The sequence below is a fragment of the Rhineura floridana genome, chromosome 21 (assembly GCF_030035675.1).
Source record: "Rhineura floridana isolate rRhiFlo1 chromosome 21, rRhiFlo1.hap2, whole genome shotgun sequence".
Classification (NCBI taxonomy): domain Eukaryota; kingdom Metazoa; phylum Chordata; class Lepidosauria; order Squamata; family Rhineuridae; genus Rhineura; species Rhineura floridana.
In genome coordinates this window covers 19,585,537-19,606,026 of record NC_084500.1, presented here as the reverse complement: position 1 = coordinate 19,606,026, position 20,490 = coordinate 19,585,537, and the positions used below count along the sequence as shown (strand labels likewise).

Below are 20,490 nucleotides of genomic sequence, written 5' to 3'. Positions count from 1 at the left end.
TGAAACCCAAACCAGAAACTGCTGTGATCCACTGGACTGCTTCTAATTCAGCCCAAACTGGGCTCTTTCCCTTTCTGGCCACTGGGAGGCAGATGTTCAAACACCTTTCTCTGTGGCGGAATTTGCTCTCTAGAAGAGGCAGGGAAGGTAGCAGGTGGACAAGCTGAATCTTTTTGGGAGGTTGAAGAACTAAGGTGCAAAAGATAGGAAGTGCTATCTCCAAGATGCCAGAAAAAGGGTGGGTTCTCAAAACCCGTTGTAAAAGAACCTTTAGGGCGAAATCTGGCAACTTCTACAACAGAAGCATTTAAGATCTCCTTGTTTAAGACACAAAATAAGCCGTTTTGATAAAGGCATTTTTTTGGCCAAAATGCATTGGGTATGTTGCACAAATAAAGAACTCGCCCATCTTTGAGATAGCATTTTCTTTTTTTGCACGTTACTTTTGGATGCTTCCTGGTTTTCTTTTGGTTTCCTTGGGATGATACGGAATGGAAGAACAATGGAGAGCAGCTCCTTTTGGAAGATAACCGCCCTGAAGGAAGGGTGTTTGTGTGTCCATGCAGGTTTTCAAACCGTTGCTGCCTAGTTCTCATGTGCTGTCCAGTAGTCCACCCTTCAGCGGAGCTAGAACTTGGAGCCAAAATCTTTTTCCCCATCTTGAAAACGAATGCAGTGCAGCTGTGGCTAACCTTTTTTTTGTCTCTGGCCACATGCCAGTGGTGGCCGTGGCCAAAAGGGGGCATGCCCATCCACACCTCACTCTCACACGTGTCTGTATTGAGAATCAGCCACGGAAACATGGAATGGGTAAAGGGATTGCCTCTGTCTATGTACATACACAACATTATATATAAAATGTATGATATTGCTAGCAGTGATGACGTTATGCTGTATCAGGCTGTCCCATCTAGCCCAGATGTGGAGGAGCACCTCTAGCCCTCCAGATGTTGCTGGAGTACAATTCTTTAGCCTGGCCTTGGACACCTGAGATGTATATTTGTAGGATAAACCCTATTTTTTGTGACTGAAGTTGTTTTAAAACAATTTTAAGGGTGTATTTTAAATAGTTGTAACCTGCCTTTGGACCTCAGGGTGAAAGGTAGGCAATAAATGAAATTAATAATAATGGTAATGAGAGTAGCTCCCATCTAGCTTTCATTGGCCCTGACCATTGGCCCTGCTGGCTGCTGGGACTGATGTGAGTTCGGAGCCCAACAGTATCTGGAGGGCCACAGTTTCCCCAGCTAACCAAGCAGGGAAAGGACTTTCCTATCACCTGTTGCCTGCCTTTTAACTAGAGATGCTGGGGATTGAACCCTTTTGCATGCAAACAAGTGCTCTATCACTGAGCTACTTTTCCCCCCGTTGTGTGTGTGAGAGAGGGGAGGGATGGGAAGAAGCTGCTGTAGGAAGCAACTGCTGAACCTCTTAAGGCAAAACGCAAGATGTCCTTCCGAGCCAGTCTTGTGTGTGGCCTGATAGGAACTGTGAATAACTTATCATGGTTCTGCAGCAGTCTGCTTGCCTGGATATGCCTTCAGTTTGCAGTCTTCTCCAAGGTGCCCCATTTTTTTCTGTTTCAGGGGTGAGCCTGAACTCCCTATGGCCTGTTGCCTGGTTCTTTACTGCCTGATAATGGTCTCCGATATTGCGGAGACTGGTGCCATTGAGCCTTGTTTGATTAGCTGTCCAGAATGCTGCATTCCTGTTGGCCATTGATTTGGTCGTGAAGAAGGGCCTGCCCAATGGTGGGAGGCATTTCCTAGTGGGGCTGAATGAACGCGAAGTGTTTTGGGGTTTTTTTAGTGGAGTGTGAGGTTGATAGGTTTGATCAGACAATGTGAGGGGAGTTTGGAGTGGTGTGCAAGAGGAGCTCTCAGAAGCAGGCGCTTTGGCTGGAGGGCCATTGCCGTGTGCCAGATTGCTTTACTTCCAGAAGCTGGTCCAGTGAATTTGCTACAGATTCTCCCCATAGATATTGATTCCAAAACCCGCATTTCAAACTATTAGGAGCAAAGGAAAGGTGCCTTAGACCAGATCAGCCCCTCTATCCATCTAACCCAGCACAGCGTGCTCTGACTGGCAGCAATAACTCTTAGGCAGAGAAGCGTCTTTCCCGACACCTGATCCTTAAAACTGGAGACGTTTGCAGGGATTGAATCCTGGCGCCTTGTGTGATTTGAGCTGCGGTTCAGCAGTGTCAGGTTTCGGTTGCTGCATCTCAAAGGGGATGTTGTACAGCTGGATTTTGACATTGGATATTGGGAAGGGGCCGTAGCTCAGTGGCAGGGCGCCTGCTTTGCATGCAGATGGTCACAGTGGCATCTCCAGGTAGGGCCAAGAAAAGACTCCCTACCTGAAGCCCTGGAGGGCGGCTGCCAGTCAGTGCAGACTAGATGGCACCAAGCGTCTTAACTTGGTGTAAGGTAGCTTCCTAAGCAAATGGAAATAGGGCGATAGAGCAACTCACCTGTGGGAGGGGGAATGCTCTTAACACAGCTGCTGTGTTGAGGGCACTCAGCAGAGGGAGGGCTGCTGTGCTCTGGCAAAAAGCCTGCAGCTGCCTCATGAGTTTCTGGATGGGAGGGAGGCATAGCTATGTTCACTTGAGACAAGGGCCCTCTCCACTGAAGTGAGCGTTTCGGAGGTTCAACCGCCACAAAGTTTGCAGGAAGTGCTCAAGCACCCTTGGCGCTAGTGCCGTCAGGTCAGGACTTCGGGGTGGTTGCGGAGGGGCCCCCACACCAGAACGAGGGGCCAGGGCCTTTCCATATTTGGAATGGCATCATGACCCATCTCAAGAACCCACCTCATAAGACCATCCCAGAGTCCAAATTGACCTGCCCTGCCCCCTCGAGAGATGGCGAGGACACTGGAGACCAAGTCTTAGCCAGAAAGATTGAAAGAGTTGGTTACGTTTACAATTTCCAGGCCCAAAACTTGCTCACATTTAAAGGCCTAAATGATATCTTTCAAATATCTGAAAGACCACCTCCTTCCCTACAGAGACCCTCTTAGGTGTTCAGATCAGCTGGGTGGGGGGCTCTTGATAATTCCACTGCTCTCAGAAGTCTGGGGAGGGGCAGTTTGGAAGAAGGCAATGGGTTCAAATGACAAGAAGGGAGGGGGTCCTTCATTAGAGATTTTTAAGCAGAGGCGGGACAACCACCTTGCATGGATGTTAGAATTCTGGCACCAGCAAGGGGTTGGCCTAGATGACCTTTTAGGATTCTTCTAGCTCTGATTCTATGAACCAGGCCATTAGCTCTTCTAGCTCATTACTGCATAGGCACTGACCGGCAGCGGCTCTCCAGGGTCTCAGGCAGGATTTTTTTTTCATACTAAAGACCTATCGATTCAAACGTTCTGGGCCAACCAGATGCCTCTGGGAAGCCCAAAATCCCTCCTGCAACTGATATTCAGAGGCACCTTGCAGCCAGCATGACCGATAGCCACTGGTAGATTTCTCCTCATTCGTCCAGTCTCCTTTTGAAGCCATCAAGGTGACTGTCAGCGACATCTTGTGGCAGTGAGTTCCACAGGTTAACCACAACCTTTCTTGCTTATCTTTCAGTGGGGTGGGCTGTGTTAGACCTGCCCCTCCCCTCTTTATACACAATGGGTGAGTTTTTAGGTTTTCATTCTGTTTTTTATACTTTGTATTAACGTTTGCATCATTTTTAAAGTTGCTTTGGGTCACTGGAGGAAAAAAAGCAACTATTAAATACAGTAATTTCCTTGTCTGTCTGGAATCTCTCACCTTTTGTTTTTCTTTGTTAGATAACCCCATGTTCTTCTCTTAGGAGGGAGAAAATATGTAGCTGGCCTCTGCGCCCATAGTTACATAGTTTTATAACAAGTGGCCCCATCCTCATTGAAACGGATGCTTTTCCTTTGCTGTTCTGGACATTCCTCGTAGGGGCGTTGCTCCAGCCACCCTCCATTATTTAAGTTGCCCTTTCTGCACCTTTCCCAGCTCTACAAAATATATACTGCAGCCAGAACCGATTCAAGCAAGGCTGCGCACCCTTTCTGGGGTGACAAGTTAACGAGAGCGGCTTGTGGAAGGCTGCAGCTGAAGAAATGCCTCCTTGGTGGGTGGGTGTGTCGCCAACCCAGCTCTAGCCAGCCAACCACATGACTGTGTTTTCCGTGGGAAAAACCTTTCTTATGTTAAAGAAAAAACACATCTCGCATTAACAGTTCAGGCATGCACAAAGGAAGTCGAAAGGTGTCACAGCCAAAAACTCCCTTGGCCAGTCTTGGTGGGAAAGAGAGTCCTAGGCACTTGAGACTGCCTGCTTGTGCCTGTTTTTTCACCCAAGCTGTGCTTCCAATTCCTGGAGGCACCAATTAATCTTTGCTTTGGCCCCCAGAGCCAGAAATCTGTCCACAGGAAGAGATGTAACACAAAGATGGGCTGCAGGGGGCAGATCCTTCCAAAACAAGCTATTAGTCTCTCACATATTCTCTCAGTTCAGTTGGCTGAGATCCAGAGATCTGCCCCTAAAAAATCTGGCTGAGTCCATGTCCAAAACATTTCTGCTCTTAAAGCTAATATTAACATTGTCTTGTGCCTCCTAATCGTGGCCTGTCACCCCAAACAGCCACAGGGTTTGGCTATCTGCTCTGGTCAGCATTCTGAGGCTCACTGCCTTTAAAACTTTTTCCTCTCCACATAAGTTGCTAGTCCTTATGAGTACGCCTGGAAACACAGGCAATGTGATGGAGTGTTTAGTGGAGAGAGGAATTCACCCCACCACCCCCCAGCAATCCCTGTTCCTTGAGTAGCCTTGGACACGAATTCTTAGCTTCTACCTCGCTAGTTTGTTGCACTGGAGCTCCTGGCAAAGGTGGGTTTAATCAAATCTTCTCCATCACGCACTACCAGTACTCTCTTTAACTTGCAGTAGGTTGACTGTTGTAATAGCATTCCATCTCTTGTTTATCTGGTAAAAGCCATTAATGTAGTTGGTGGCCATTGTGACATCTTGTGGCAGAGATCTCCACAGGCAATCACAAAATGCCTAAGAGTCTGCTTCTGTGTTGGAATTGCTCTTTAATATGTTCTTAAACCTTTAAAAAAATGTTTTTAATCTTTGATGTTTTGAAAGTTTTAAGAAACGTTTTTAAAGTTAATAAGAAACAATTATGCAGCATCAGCTAGTATTCTTGCCTGCCTATTCCTCAGAACCATCTACAACTCGCATCAGCCCTAGCAAGCATAGCCGGTGGCCAGGGATGACAGGAGTTGTAGTCCAGCAATATCTGAAGGGCCAGACACTCCCGGTCTAGAAACTGGGGGGATTCTTTTTGTTTTCAAGGGCAGGGAGAATATACAGCTCTTGGGAAGGTAGGGCGCTTCCTTAAGCTGAGTCAAACCATTGGGTCTATCCAGCTCAGTTATGCCTACACTGACTGGTAGCAGCTCTCTGGGATTTTGTGCAAGGGTCATTCTTAGCTCCATCTGGAGATGCTGCTGGGAGTGAGCATGGACCCAGATGTCCTACCACGAACCAATGTCCTTAAGAATAAAGGAAGATTCTAGTTCTCATCACTCTGCAGAAAGGACCAATTTAAACAGGACTTGGGAATGTGCCTTATCCTGCGTCAGACTGTCTATCTCATTGTTTGCACTAACTGGTAGCAGATCTCCAGCATTTAAACCTCCCAGACCAAACTGCAGATTTCAGAGGCTGAACCTGGGCCCTTCTGTCAGAGCGGTGCCAAGATACCTGTGCTATCCCCTGGGGGACGGAGTGGGTGGTGATGCAACGACTCCCTCCCTTGTTGAGAAAGCAACTTGCTGAGGTCCAATTCCCCATGCAACAGATTGTGGCTCAGGAGTGAGATCGTAGGAGGCAGGGGAGCAGAGCCTCTGCCACATCCAACTGGTCTCCCCACAATGCCTCTGTCAGAGCAGCGGCCTGGCTGCCAGCCAGCCTTGCAAGTGGAGAGGCGCCCTCCTCCCCGTTGCACCAGAGGCAGTCTCCTCCTCTTCCCCCTGCGTGACCCAGCCTGGATTCCGAGCCTGGGATTGGACGGGCGGCTCAGGTGAGGAGCCTGCCAGCCAAGAGGATTGTGCAGCCTGTTCTGGGACATGCTGGCAGGCTGTTTACAGGGCAACGGTCACCCCATTGCCTCGATTCGGTTCAATTCAAGCCTCAGGAGGCAGGCTGGGAGGCACGTTTTCAAGGCAATGTTTGCTTGAGTTTGCTTCCCCTTCTGTGTGCCGCCAAGCCAGCCCTGCTGCTGGGTGTCCAAAGGACTCCGAGCTCCCCACTGGCACCCCTTAAAGCAGCCTTCTCCAGCTCAGAGCAGCTGGCATGGCTCAGTGGTCAGGCATCTGGGGAACAAATGTTCCCCTGTTCGTGCTTTTGCTGCCTAAATCCAGGACAGGGAGGGGATGTGTGACCCTCCAGATGTTTCTGGACTCCGGCTACCAGTAGCCCGCAGGGCCAGACTGCATCACATCTCGTGGCACCGAATTCAATAAATTAGTTATGCATTTAGTGAAAGAGGGGTGGGTTTTTTTGGTCTATTAATGTTCTAAACTTCTTTACGTCCCATTCTAACTCATTTTTCTACTGTACTAAAAAGCCCAAATGTAACCCTGGGGCTAAATGTGGCCCTTTAGGCCTCTCCATCCGGCCCTTGGGACTCTGCCCAGGCCACACCCCGGTCTCCTCAGGTGCTTTTGCCTGGCTTGAAAGTGTCCTTGATCTGTGATAGTGTTGCTTAGTTGCCTTAATGATGAGGTGTGTGTGTAGCAAAAACATATATACTGCATGCCCCCATTTTTTTATTTTTTTTTTTGAGCCTGTCGGGTTCCTTGCACGTGCCACACAATGGGGTAGACCTCTTGAAAGAGCACCTCTGGTAGCAGGATTTTGCTTGCAAACAGATTTTAATCCATGAAACAACCCTTTCCCACCCCGCTCTCCAAATTCCCAACAGCAAATGTGGGAAGACAAACTCTACCCCGGCCACCCCCACATCTCTTCCAATCGCCTCCCCCTTTTGCTTCCTGCTGAGCTTGGATCAACTTTGGCTGCTTGGATATCTATCAGAAGGTATAGCTGAAGGGTCACCATCTAATAAGGCAAGGCCCAGGCCAGGGCAGCTCTCTGCCTCGCTTGGCCCAAAACAAGGAAAGGAAAGGCTTTAAAGAACCTCACAGTGAATGCAGAGTCCTTGGCAGTTAAGGCACACAGCAGTGGTGAAACCCGACAACGGCTCTTCATACGACATTGCAACAACACCAAGACGTCTGGGCCACGCTTAGTCTATGAGGAACTTCTTCTCGCTCTCTGGGCCCTGCGGCCGCGTGTCTGGGCAAAAGTCAGAACGCAGCAGGCGGGAGAAGAACACAAGGATCATGCCGTCGAGCAGCACCAGGTTGATCATGAGGAAGGCGCCTTGGCCGCGCATCTCCACAAAGCGCACAAAGTACCAGGTTAGGTAGGCCTGCGGGGCCAGGCGGAAGAGGAAGTAGACCACCACATTGATGTACTTGTTGACCTGGTAGAGGGTCGTGAAGGGCAGATTGCCCAGCCGTATCATCATCCGGATGGTCAGGAAGATGTTGCTCACCTCCACAAAGAGCGAGACGAGGCCGGCGGCAACAAAGTGGTTCAGCAAGATCCCAGAGAACAAGCCTGTGACAGCCTGAGAGGTAAAAGAGATGAAAGATAAAAACCTTTCCTGCCTGCACACTTCCTTTCCCAGCCTGATCTAGAGAAGCTGTCGGGCACTGAACCTGGGTCCTTCTGCACGCGAAGCAGGGACTCTGCCCCTGAGCTACAGCCCTTCTCAAATGCAGGTTCTGGTACCGTGCATCAAACTCGGCATCCTGACAATCTCGGTTTTTCTAAAAAGAGAAACGCAAAATTAAAAGGACAAAGCCAAGTTGCTAGTCCTCAGATGATACAGAGTGAAACTAGAAAGCGAGTGATGCCAGGAACGGAGCCCCAGACAGCTCCCACAGAGCCGGAATTATGCAAAGTGAAAACTATGTGCATGAGGCATACTTGTTGCACAACTGGGTATCAACACAGCACCTCACAAACTAGTGCGCCATTCCCCCTGGACAGAATGTGGCTGCTGGTGATGCAGGGTATGATTATTATTAATAATTATTAATTATTTTACAGCCCAGTTCCACCCTCACACATTCTATCTTCACCGCAGCCCTGCAAAGTAGGCTGGGCTGAAACAGCAGGATGGACGAAAGGTCACCCAGTGAGCTTCACAGCTGAGCAGGTGATCTGAACCTGGGCCTCATAGTCTCATTCCACGCCCCCCACGCTGCACCCTCCTGGCCCTCTAGATATTGGGGAACTAAGACTTCTTTCTTCCCTGACCATTGGGCATGCTGGCTGCTGGGAACTGGAGGCCGACAAAATATCGAGGGCACCAGGCTGAGGAAGAGTGACAAGCAAAATGACGAGGGTGTCACAACTGCTCAGCAGTGATGTGGGTTTTCTGGAAAAAGATAATTGGAAAAATTCCTCTGCAAATGAAGGTAAATTTGCATCTGAGCCTTTTCCATTTGCTTTGGGATCTTTTCTGATGCCCTAGGCCAGGAGTGAGGAACTGAATGCGGCCCTGCAGGGCTCTCTATGTGGCCCTCGGGCCTCTCCCCAGGCCATACCCCTCACTGGCCTGGCTTCACACGCTCCTTGAGTGCTTTTGTCGGGCTGGAAATGTGTCCTTGAACTCTGATAACGCTTGCCTGGGTGGAGAATGGATAGAGGGGTGCGTAGAAACTAGCGTATTATACAAAGGTCAAATGTGCATCAGTTCCTCTGCCCACTTTTGCCTCTGGCACTGCCCACCACTGGCCCGTGGCCCCCAGAAGGCTGTCCCGAAGGGCATGCGGCCCTCAGGCTGGAAAAGGCGGCCCACCCCTGGCCTAGAGAGTGATGTAATTTTACTTTGCATACTAACTGCAAGCAAAATAAAAGCTAAGCATTGTAACTTGTAACTGGCATCCATTTACTGTCACTAACAAACTTTGGAACAAAAGTCAAAATGTTTCGGCAGGAATAATTAAGCGCTGGGACACTTTCCACCCCACGTCGCCACGACTCAGACAGCCCTTACCCCCCAGGCCGCCTCTCCCCTCACACCCTATCTCGAGTCTGCCCCACGGCACCCTGTACTTGCCATGGCGTGGTGGACCAGATATTCCCAGGAGGCTTGGGACTGCCGGCACACGATGATGTCGAGAGCATCGTGGATGAAATAACCTGTGAAGGAAGCCAAAAGCGTGGTCAGCGCTCCCGCCATCTGCCCCAAAGACGGGAGTCTATCGCGCCCTCCAAAAGCAGTTGGGCTCCAGCCACCCGCGTGGCCAGCAACAGCCAGGGCCCCCCAATATTTATATATCCATTTTATATCCATATTATGTACATTTATATCCCACCCCTCATTTAAAAGCACGTCTGTGTTTAAATGTAAGCTACGGAAGTGTCAAGTGCTGCCCTGCTGGAACAGACCCAAGGCCCATTGAGTCCAGATTCTGGTGAGTGAACCAGACACTTCCAGGGAGCCACAGCCCTTGCCTGTTGTTCACCGGCAGCACCAGGTATACTGCCTCAGAACATGGAGGGTCCACGTATTCCCTGTGAATTTGCCTATGCCCCCTTCTACAAGCCACCTAAGTCTGTGGCTGTCACATCCTTATGACACCGAATCCTACACTTGGGGAAGTGCTTAGCTTCGTATGAGCCCTACTGCCAATCCTCTTGGGGGGGGTGACCCCCAATTCTGTTACATGTGTGTGAGAGAGATGGTCTCTCTTGCTCTCTCCAGAGTTTGGGGAACATCTGCGGCCCTCCAGATGTTGCTGGACTCCGACTCCCCTCATCCCTGGCCGTTAGCAGTGGCGACTGGTGAGAGTCGGAGGCCATATGCTAAGTTGGGACCTGGCTCCATCTAGCTCAGTATTGTCTACACTGACTGGCAGCAGCTCTCAGGTTTTCGGGCAGGAATTTTTCCCAGCCCTACCTGGAGATGCCAGGGGTGCAACCAAGGGACCTTCTGCATGAAGGCAGCCGTACCTGCCGGCGTTCGTTGTTGTGGGCCCAGGAAAGCCTCCCAGGGATACAGGATCCAAATACTGAGGGTGCCAGCAAGGAATTACAGGTCCTGGCACCCAGTCCTCTCCTGCGACACTTGAGCAACAGCGGCTGTGATGCCGTCATGCGCCAGTGCACAAAAGGAAGTTGGGGGTGGCACCGGGTTTCTGGTGTTTTTTCTTTTAAATTACAGCGATGTGTAGAACTCATTGCCACAGCACATGGTCTGGAGGGATTGCGCACCAACGCTGAAGACGGAAATATCTGCCCTGAAAATCCTCTCCTCCTACACGGACACGGAAAGCGAACCAAAAGTGTCCTCCCTCTGCCAAGTGCAGCCGGGTAAGGCGTGCTCAGGAGCTGTCCTCCTTCAGCTATGCCAGAAACAGACTTTTAACCACTTGAAACCCTTTCGCAATTTGCTGCTTATTGCAATGCTTAAGGAAGTGGGAGACAATTGGCCATTTCATTACAACAACAACAAAGAGCTAATGTATTTTAATTCCCACCCGCTCCCTTTTTCATTCCTCAGTACGGTAGATCCGAAACAGGAACAGACAAAAAGTTATCTTAGACTAGCCTTCGCCAAGGTGCAAGTCAGAGCAGCTTTGACCAGCCTTTGGCAGATGTTTGGGATTATGGCCGTGCTGGCTGGGGCTGGTGGGAGTTGTTGCCCCAGACCCCTGGAGGGCACCACCTTGCCTGTCCTAGACTCAATCTAATGCTTATTACAATTAAAACTGTGAAGCCCCAGCCATTCTTTCTGTCTTAATTTACAACTGCTCTTAACTACGTATAAATACAAATACAAATACAGGCAGCATGAGCCACCCTCATACCTAATCCAAAAATAATTTTCAAGTGGACATCAGGAAAAACGTCCTAACTGTTAGAGCCATACGACAGTGGAACCAATGACCTAGGGAGGTAGTGGGCTCTCCGACACTGGAGGCCTTCAAGAGGCAGCTGGACAGCCATCTGTCGGGAATGCTTTGATTTGGATTCCTGCATTGAGCAGGGGTTGGACTCGATGGCCTTGTAGGCCCCTTCCAACTCTGCTATTCTATGATTCTACGGAATGACATATTGACCAACAAAGAACATTTGCCCATCTTCTGAGGCACGGGAAGACTTTGGTAAGCATTTCGTCTCTCCAAGCTGAATCGCCCTTTTTGCAAAACTACAAAGGGAAGACTTTTCATGAGACATTTCAGGCTGCTGTCTACTGTCCCTTGCCCGGTAGGCTGCCTTACACTATCGGAGGCAAGGCACTGAGCCACCAGGATGGTCCAGCCCTGCAGTGCTGACCCAACCTGTTTCTTACCTGTAGAAACACACAGCAGCAAATGCCCCGAGCGAGAGGTTGCGTGGACAAGGTCGGTGAAGGCTCCAGGCATTCGCCATACCCTGGTTCAGGGGGAGGAAGAGAGCAGTTCATAAATCATAATAGTTCATTTCAGAACTTCCACCTTCCCACGAGATGGATGTTTTTAAAAAAGTACATCCAGGAGTTGCTGAAGGGATCACTTTCTTCTGCCTGCCATGGTGTGACCCAAGCCATACCTGGATCCCCGCAAAAAAAGCCACCGAAATCTGGGTCACAGTTACATGCAGATGCATGACCAAGAGGAAATCCCTGAGCAAATAGGTGGCTCATGTAAGTGAGCCAAGTTAGAGGAAGGGAACCCACAGCGTACACAAACACCACCAGAATTACTGGCCAATCAGATCTGGGGGAGGGAATAGGGGAAGGCGGGCTCTTTCCTGGCCCCAAAACGCAGCAAACAGTGACACACACACATACACACACACATCCCAATGTGAATTGCAATCCACCTCTCCTTTCATCGAGCTTATCACTGGGAGGGGAGGTTCAAATCCAGTTTAGCGACAACTGTGGTTTTCCCAAAAATTAAAACAGGGCATTCCTTCCTTCTTCAAACTCCTGAGTGTTTGTTTTTTGAAAAGAGAGAGAAAGAAGGAAACTCCAAAAGGAAAACGTTGTTGTTGCTATTAGCTCCATTAAGTAAAATGTCTGCCTTTATCATTAAAGTCTGCTTTTATTGCTACTGCTATTTTTAAATCAATATTTTATGTAAAGTAGATGTACATATTTTTTCATTAAGCTGTACATAAATCTTGCCAAATATATATATATTTACATATTATTAACAATCTAGGGACCCTGACTGGCCTCTTGCCAGCCCCTGGCGGAGTGAGTGCAGGCTGCCGGACCACATCAGGCGCATGCAGGGGTGTGTGTGGGGGTGAGGAATGCCGCGTCCCTCTGCCCCCCTCCGCCCCCCTCCGCCCCCCTCCTTTTGCAACTCAGCTCAGAGGGGTCACACATCACGGCACCACCCAGCCCGCCCTTTTCACGAGACAGACCGGTTTTCTTCTTCAGAGGCAAGGTAAGGGACATGAAAGGGAACAGGTGAAGGGTGCCTCACCTTTTTGGTGGGAGAATGGAGGGCCCTCCGACTGCAAGCCTCACCTCCTCCCCCGTTTACTCGGACATTCACTGGGCTCCCTCCCAAGTCAGGCTGGGTTTCCTTGTGAGAAAGGCAAGCCGTACTCTGCATATGCTCTGGGGTGCCTTCCTCTAATTCGTTTATTAAAGGTCATTTATAATCCGCCTGTATCTCAGACTGAACTGATCTCAAGGTGGGGGGGGCAGCATTCGTCTGAACGGATAATCTCAGGCATACCGCCAAAGAGCAGGTAGAACCAGTAAGCAAGCATCCATCATCTTGGAAACACCTAAGCCGGATTCTGCCTGTCAGGGACATTGAGCAATTCGCAAAAGGCTGGCGACAGGAGCCGGGACTTCAACTGGCGCCAGGACGATACCAAAGGTGGCGCCAAGTGCTACCCTCAGAAGGGAGGGCACTTTACAGACAGGGCCCCCTCACAGAGGAAGGGGGCTGGAGGCAGCCTCTATTCCCCCCCCCCCATGTCGAGGGTTGCCCACTCTCTCTTTTTAAAAACGGCGCCCCCTACTTTGCAACAGACTTCCTGCAGGAGAGAAGGCACTCTGTGCATGCTTAGGAACCACCATCCTGGTTTACAAACCACCCCCTTTGCAAATCGCCTTTCCCTGTTGGGGGATGGGCTCTGTGCATATTAGGAGGCAGCCTGGAACTCCTGCTCGGAAGCAAGCCACGCCATCTGCCGGACAGGCACTCTGGGCATGCCCAGAGGCACCCCTCAGCCCGCACTGCCACCTCCTGCCCTCCTCACCCGACGACGGCCCAGATCCCGGCCACGACGGAGTGGACGAAGGAGACGAGGAGGTTCCTCCAGCGCCAGGTGCGGGTGGCGTCGCGCCGGACGTGGGCGGGCAGCGGGGTGAGGCTGAGTGCCCGGCGCAGGGCGGCGAAGGCGAGCGTGGAGCCCGCCACCAGCCCGGCCGACCGCAGCCACGGGCCCATCGCCCTCCGCCTCCTCTCGCCTCGGCTGGGCTGGAAGTCGGCGGCGCTCCGCTCCCCTCCGGACGCGCCTCCCCGGCCCACATGCGCTCCCGCGGGGAGGACCCCCCGCCCCAGGGGGTGGAGCCCGCCCGCCAGGCCACGCCCCCAGGGGAGGAGCCAGTCAGCCCCCACCCGCCGGGTCACGCCCCCTGCCCGGTTACTATTGGCGTCATCATATATTATTACGTAGCGCTGTGATGATGCTGCAACACGCGCGCACGCGCGCGCAAACATTACCATTGTCATTATTATGAGCATCTTCATCTACACCAGTATTGTATATGGTGCCACATAATAACGACTGCTATTATTTATGCATGTATTTATTTATAAATGGACTTACATGTGAATTCCTGCTGTAAACCGCCCAGAGCGTTTGACTATGGGGAGGGGAGGTATATAAATGGAATAAATGAATAAATGAATAAATCAATTCCAGTGAGTCTGCTCAGAGTATGTCAATGGTCAAAAGTTACTTAAGGCATGGGTGGAGAACCTCAGGCCCCCCAATTATTATTATTATTATACAAAATATTTATTTATTTATGATGATATTATCTTCATTGCCATGATGCCACATCATAATGACTAATTATTATTATTATTAAGTTGCATTGTAAAATTATTGCTATTATTTGTTATTCTTCGTTCTATGGCATGAATGCCCCAGCGAGCTTACAGTCTAAAAACAAGGACACAGGAAGGGAAATGGAGGGAGGGGTAAAGAAGGCATTGCAATGATTTCCATGACAGTACTTCACTTTACTGATTAAACTATTGCCGTTTAATCAACAGAAACCTCCAAGCACTTTCCATAAGAAATGCAAAACATGCATAGGCTAATGCCGATAAAGTCAAACCTTAAAACAAGCAGACATCTCATTTATCAGCAGACAGATAACGTTAATAAAACCGATGGCAGACTATGCTATAGAAAGAGCCCTACAGCTGGATGAGGCCAAAGAGGCCCCCTCTAGTCCAACACTAGAGGAAAGGAAAGCCCCCAAGCGGATTTGGGGGCTGAATGTAAGGCTTAACAATAACTATTCCAGCTACTTATATCATGCACAATTATTTGCAAATTTGTGTCATTTGTACGGGGCACACAGACTTTGCTCTGTCTTAGGCGCAACTGCTGAAACAAAACAGAGGAATGTTGGGTGCCCTTTTAAAAAAAAAACTCTCCCTGCAAATACCTTGGGAAGGGGGGTGCTGGTAACACATAGTATTGTCCTCGATTTTAAACAGTGCTACGTGAGCCTTCACTAATTATTATTATTATTATTATTAATTACACTTGTATACCACCCCATAGCTGAAGCTCTCTGGGCGGTTTACAACATAAAAATCAATATAAATTCTACATTTGGTACAATTGCAACAATAAGAAAAACAATAATCCACGTTTTAAGTAAACATAACTGAACAATAAAACTCTAAGCAATATAGATAACATGAAAACAAAATTAATCATACACAAAACAAAAGAATATAACAATTATAAAATATATCTTGAAATAAAATAACCAAAGAGCGTTGCGTTAGTCTTTCACACGTATATTATGGCATAAGCGTTTGTGGTCTACAGGCCGCTTCCTCAGAGGCACAGCTTGCGTGACCCCTGACCCGGAGACAGGAATACTTTGCATCCCAGAAATTGACATTTGGATGTGAAGAGTTTGCTCTTTGACACTTGATGGCAGCATCAGCACATGGTATTTGATGGGTTGCTTTGTGGATTCTGACTAAAGAACCTTTCCGTTTCTGGGAGGCAAATATAAAGCAGCCACCAGGTGCCTGGAGTGGTCATTTAACTAGATTTGCCCTTGTTGAACGTCTGTCAGTGGGGCGTCCAGGGGCACTGGATTGCAAAGAGCAATTCCTTGTAACTGAATTGATCCTGCATTTCCTCCCTGGGCTTGCAAATAAACTGGAAGCCTAAAAAGAACATAAGAATAAGAACATAAGAACATAAGAAGAGCCTGCTGGATCAGGCCAGTGGCCCATCTAGTCCAGCATCCTGTTCTCACAGTGGCCAACCAGGTGCCTGGGGGAAGCCCGCAAGCAGGACCCGAGTGCAAGAACACTCTCCCCTCCTGAGGCTTCCGGCAACTGGTTTTCAGAAGCATGCTGCCTCTGACTAGGGTGGCAGAGCACAGCCATCATGGCTAGTAGCCATTGATAGCCCTGTCCTCCATGAATTTGTCTAATCTTCTTTTAAAGCCGTCCAAGCTGGTGGCCATTACTGCATCTTGTGGGAGCAAATTCCATAGTTTAACTATGCGCTGAGTAAAGAAGTACTTCTTTTGTCTGTCCTGAATCTTCCAGCATTCAGCTTCTTTGAATGTCCACGAGTTCTAGTATTATGAGAGAGGGAGAAGAACTTTTCTCTATCCACTTTCTCAATGCCGTGCATAATTTTATACACTTCTATCATGTCTCCTCTGACCCGCCTTTTCTCTAAACTAAAAAGCCCCAAATGCTGCAACCTTTCCTCGTAAGGGAGTCGCTCCATCCCCTTGATCATTCTGGTTGCCCTCTTCTGAACCTTTTCCAACTCTATAATATCCTTTTTGAGATGAGGCGACCAGAACTGTACACAGTATTCCAAATGCGGCCGCACCATAGATTTATACAACGGCATTATGATATCGGCTGTTTTATTTTCAATACCTTTCCTAATTATCGCTAGCATGGAATTTGCCTTTTTCACAGCTGCCGCACACTGGGTCGACATTTTCATCGTGCTGTCCACTACAACCCCGAGGTCTCTCTCCTGGTCGGTCACCGCCAGTTCAGACCCCATGAGCGTATATGTGAAATTAAGATTTTTTGCTCCAATATGCATAATTTTACACTTGTTTATATTGAATTGCATTTGCCATTTTTCCGCCCATTCACTCAGTTTGGGGAAGCTTTCGTTGTTGGCCCAGCGTGTATCAGAACCCGGCTGCAGCGATGCTACTGAGGACCTCTGACAGAGTGTCTCACTTTTTTCCAGCTCCCTTTCACCCTGAAACCCCCAAACAGCCCAGCAAATCCTACTGTGTAACTGTGCACTGGTGTGAAGAAGTCCCCTGCTTTTGTCTGTCCGGATCCTCCCAACATCCCCTGGTTTTGTTGGGCTGGGTCACCTGAAGAGCCTCTGACTGTGCAGAGTGGCCCCAGGAATGCGTGGGCCTGAGTGATGCAGCCAGCCAGGAGGATGTCCCTTGGTGCAAGCCAGCAAGGCCTGGGGACAGGAGGGCTGAGGGTACAAGAATAGGGCTGGCCCGAGACGCTTTGACAACCTTTGAATGAGCAGCCGAATGGAAGCCTAGTTAATTCAACCCTTGATTCAGAACTCTGACTAGAACCTTATATTATTTGTTAGTGAAAGGGCCATCGTTCAGTGGTAGAGCATCTGCGTTGTGTGGAGAAGGTCCCCGGTTCAATCCGCAGTGGCAACTGCAGGTAAGGCTGGGAATATCCCCTGCCTGAAATCCTAGAGAGCTGCTGCCAGTCAATGCAGACAATAGCAAGATGGACCAATGGTCAGACTCAATGTAAGTCAACTTTCTCTATACCCCAATAATTAACACCAAGAAAAATCAGGATTATTTTTACTTTTTTTTTAGCACAAGGAAACCCACTCAAAATGAACCAGAGTCTTTGTGCTATCCCCGTTCATGTCAATGAGGTTTGTGCAGGAGAATAATTATTGGCCATATATGTCTACCTCTTGCTCTGAGCAAGACAAGAACCCAACAGCGCCATCCCACTTGTGATTCCCAGTGTGTGGTATTCAGAGCCACCGTGGCTCTGCTCCTTGAGATAGCCATGGGCACCTACAGAGACAGGGACATCCCCCCTGGCCGATATTATATATATATGTGCTGCTGTTTTACATTGTATATATTTGGGTTTTTAAAATATACATGCAAATGTTTTAACTGTTTTTATATACGCAATTGTTCTCTATGTGGTTGTTATTGTAGTGTAAGTAGCTTTGAGATGCCTCATGAGAAGTGATTAATCATCAAAATGAAATAAATAAATAAGCCACAATGCTCTGCTTTTAAAAAAAAGAATAAAGTAAATATGTAGCATTTGCAGAACCTAAGATATGAGGCAAAATGTGCAGGCGTTGTTCTCACTCATTTTATGGGAAACTAGCCTTGCGCCCCCCCACATCAGTGTTTTAGCAGATGAATGAAGTCATACCAATGGCTGGCATTTAGCAAAGCGGATCCTTGGGAGGACCGCAGGGTAGCCCTCCAGATGTTGCTGAACTACAACTCCCATCTGCCCCAGCAAGTGTGGCCAATGGCCAGGGATGATGAGGGTGGGAGTTGTAGTTCAGCAACATCTGGAGGGCCACAGGTCCCCCACACTTGATCTAAAATATGGACCCTCACTGCATCTGGTGGCAGACAGTTCCACAGACTGGTGGTGTACAGAAGTCCTTCCTTAATGTCTCCCCTGAATCTCCCACCTTTCAACTTCCTTGAATGACCTCAGGTTTCTAATGTTAGGAGAGAGGAAGAGAAACAGCTATCTACTTTCTCCATCCCATCCCTCAATTTGTATATTTCTGTCATGCCCCCCTTATCCTTCCCCCCCCCCAGCTAAAATGTCCTAAACGTTATAACTTTTCCCTGTAGGCTTGTTCCTCTGTTGGTGTACTAATATTTTGCCCTGTCTGGCTTAACACTTGGAGAGTTTGTGTGGTGCAGTGGTTAGAGCCTTTGACCAAGTGTGGGGAAACCCCCCTTCAAATCCTCCCTCCTGAAGCTTGCTAGCTCGCCTTGGGACAGGCATCACCTCTTGGCCTAACCTTCCTAGAAGGGTTGTTGTGAGGATAAAAAAAGAGGAGTCACTACATCTGCTGCTTTCGGGTCCTTGGCCTCTTCTCAGAATAGAGCATGAATACTGAGATCTGTTTGTGTGTCTATATGTAGAATCTTCCCAAGTTGTCTTTTGGAAATACACACAGCACTGCCTTCTTTGTCTTCCCTTATGTTTTGCCTAAAAGTATCAAGGGGAGCGAGATCCAGGCCCCTTCCCACAGAGGTTGCCAGCCTCACAGAACACCTGGCAGTCTCTCTCTCCCTTAATGGGCATGACCTTGCAGGGACAGACAGCTGCCACCCGTGGTATCTCCAAGGATCAATCTGAAATCTTGAAAGCCTCCATAGACCTTTGTTGGAAAAGGAGATCCACGCATCTCCCTTCCAGAGGTAGACCTGGAAATGAAAATATTTGCCTCTCCCTACAAGATAGACGGTGGCTTGAATGGAAGCCAGAGATTAGCGGGTCACATTCCAAGTTCCTTTCATTCCCTCCTTGCAAATGTTTTGGAGGAAATGGCCCTTCTCAGCAGTTCCATTGTTCTTTGCAACAGAGCCTTACAAACCACCAGTTTATTCTGGCTCAGTAAATAATCTATAGATTCAATAATGTGAATTCTTCCCAACCCCTTATGTAAACAGTGGGTGGCATTAGCTTACATGGCTTTCCAAACAGATGAGATCAATTAATGAGTTGCTATCAACTGCTATTAGCCACTGTAGCAAAACTTTCTGGACTGTCTTCAAGGGTATCCCTACATACAGTGCATTGCAGTAGTCCAGTTGTGAGTTGACTAGGGCATAGCTAATTGCAGCCACGCAGTCCCGGTCCAGGAATAGTCTTGCGAATCACCTGTAGCTGGGCAGCGGTACTCCCATCCAGACTTCAAGCAATTATACTCTTCATCCAGGTGCTTTTAAACATATACTTGCTTAAGTTGTTCCATTGCTTTAGTACCTGATGAAGAGCTCTGTTAAGCCCCAAAGCTTGCAGCCTCCCATCACAAATGGAACTGGTTCGGGATCATTCTGCGTTCAAGTTCCGCACTCTGTCCCTTATCCCTGCAGAGACCAGCAAAGGAGGATCTCCCTTCCTTTGCATTCTTCTCTGCCAGTAGATGGACAACAGGTGGGGCGGCTCCCTTTTGTCTGGAAGGAAACCCACCTCCCCCGCTGTTTCTGCCATAATAGCAGCTCAGCATTGCCCCAAAGGGACAAGGCAATTAACTGGGATGACAGGGACCCCAGCTGTGCTGTGGAGGGGAGGGGGGGTGGGCCTGCTCATTAGTTGTGGAGGTGGGAGAGGCGCAAAGATGGGCACAGAAAAGGCCCCGAATGTTGTCCTGTAAACAATTTAATACATTTCACGTTACTTATTACATTTAAACAAGTGTGCAACAGAATTATCCATAGTCTATTCCCTACTCCTGAATCCCAAACCACAATGTAAACGGCATATTCTTGTCCTGTCTACTCCAGTTTCCATTTCTCTCTGTGGGTAATTTTATAGATTGTAAGACCTTTGGGGTGGGGACCTGCCCTCTCGTTTTTTTTTTTTTTTTGGATAAAACACCTTGCCCAGAGATGGTGATGTTTTTAAATGTTTTCATGTTGTTGCCCACACCCCTGATGTTTTGCAAGAAGCCGGCATATAAATACTTGGATGACAACAAACCAGTCAATCCAACCTGCATCCACACCATACATTTAAAGCGCACGGCTTCCCCAAATATAGTTTGCCTCTCACAGAGCTACAATCCCCAGCACCCTTAACAAATGACAGATCCCAGGATTCTTTGGGAGGGGGGATCCATCTGCTTCAAATGTGTGGTGTGTACACAGCTTATGTTAAAAGAAAGAACCGCTTGATCCCGCAAGGCCTGGCTGCAGTGCCAACCAAGCGCCTTCCCAGGAGGATGTTGCTGACAGTGTTTGGCTTCCGCGTTGCTATTGTTGCTGTGACTGGTGTGGTGCTGTATTTACTGTTATAATGAGGCATGGATGGGTCGCTGTTATTGCTTTGCCGCTGATCATCATCATTATTTATCACCACCCTTCACCCAGAGGTCTCAGGGTGGGTTACAACAAATTTTAAAATACAGCATT

At 48.7% G+C, this 20,490-nt stretch overlaps 1 protein-coding gene across 1 annotated transcript; it reads right to left on the bottom strand.

Annotated features, from left to right (window-relative positions):
• Positions 1-6,491: 6,491 nt before the first annotated feature.
• On the bottom strand, positions 6,492-13,690 carry TLCD1 (TLC domain containing 1). Its single transcript, XM_061605151.1, has 4 exons — positions 13,326-13,690; positions 11,410-11,492; positions 9,172-9,254; positions 6,492-7,671 (listed from the first exon to the last, which is right to left on the bottom strand). Exons 1-4 carry the CDS (start codon positions 13,514-13,516, stop codon positions 7,285-7,287), a joined length of 744 nt encoding a protein of 247 aa, XP_061461135.1. The 5' UTR covers positions 13,517-13,690; the 3' UTR covers positions 6,492-7,284.
• Between the last annotated feature and the right edge of the window lie 6,800 nt (positions 13,691-20,490).

Coding starts and splice junctions, on each gene's coding strand:
- TLCD1 (XM_061605151.1), bottom strand. CDS start 13,516: ATGGGCCCGTGGCTGCGGTCGGCCGGGCTGGTGGCGGGCTCCACGCTC. Junction 11,493..13,325: donor GGGATCTGGGCCGTCGTCGG/GTGAGGAGGGCA, acceptor CCCCTGAACCAG/GGTATGGCGAATGCCTGGAG. Junction 9,255..11,409: donor GCTGCTGTGTGTTTCTACAG/GTAAGAAACAGG, acceptor CTTCCTTCACAG/GTTATTTCATCCACGATGCT.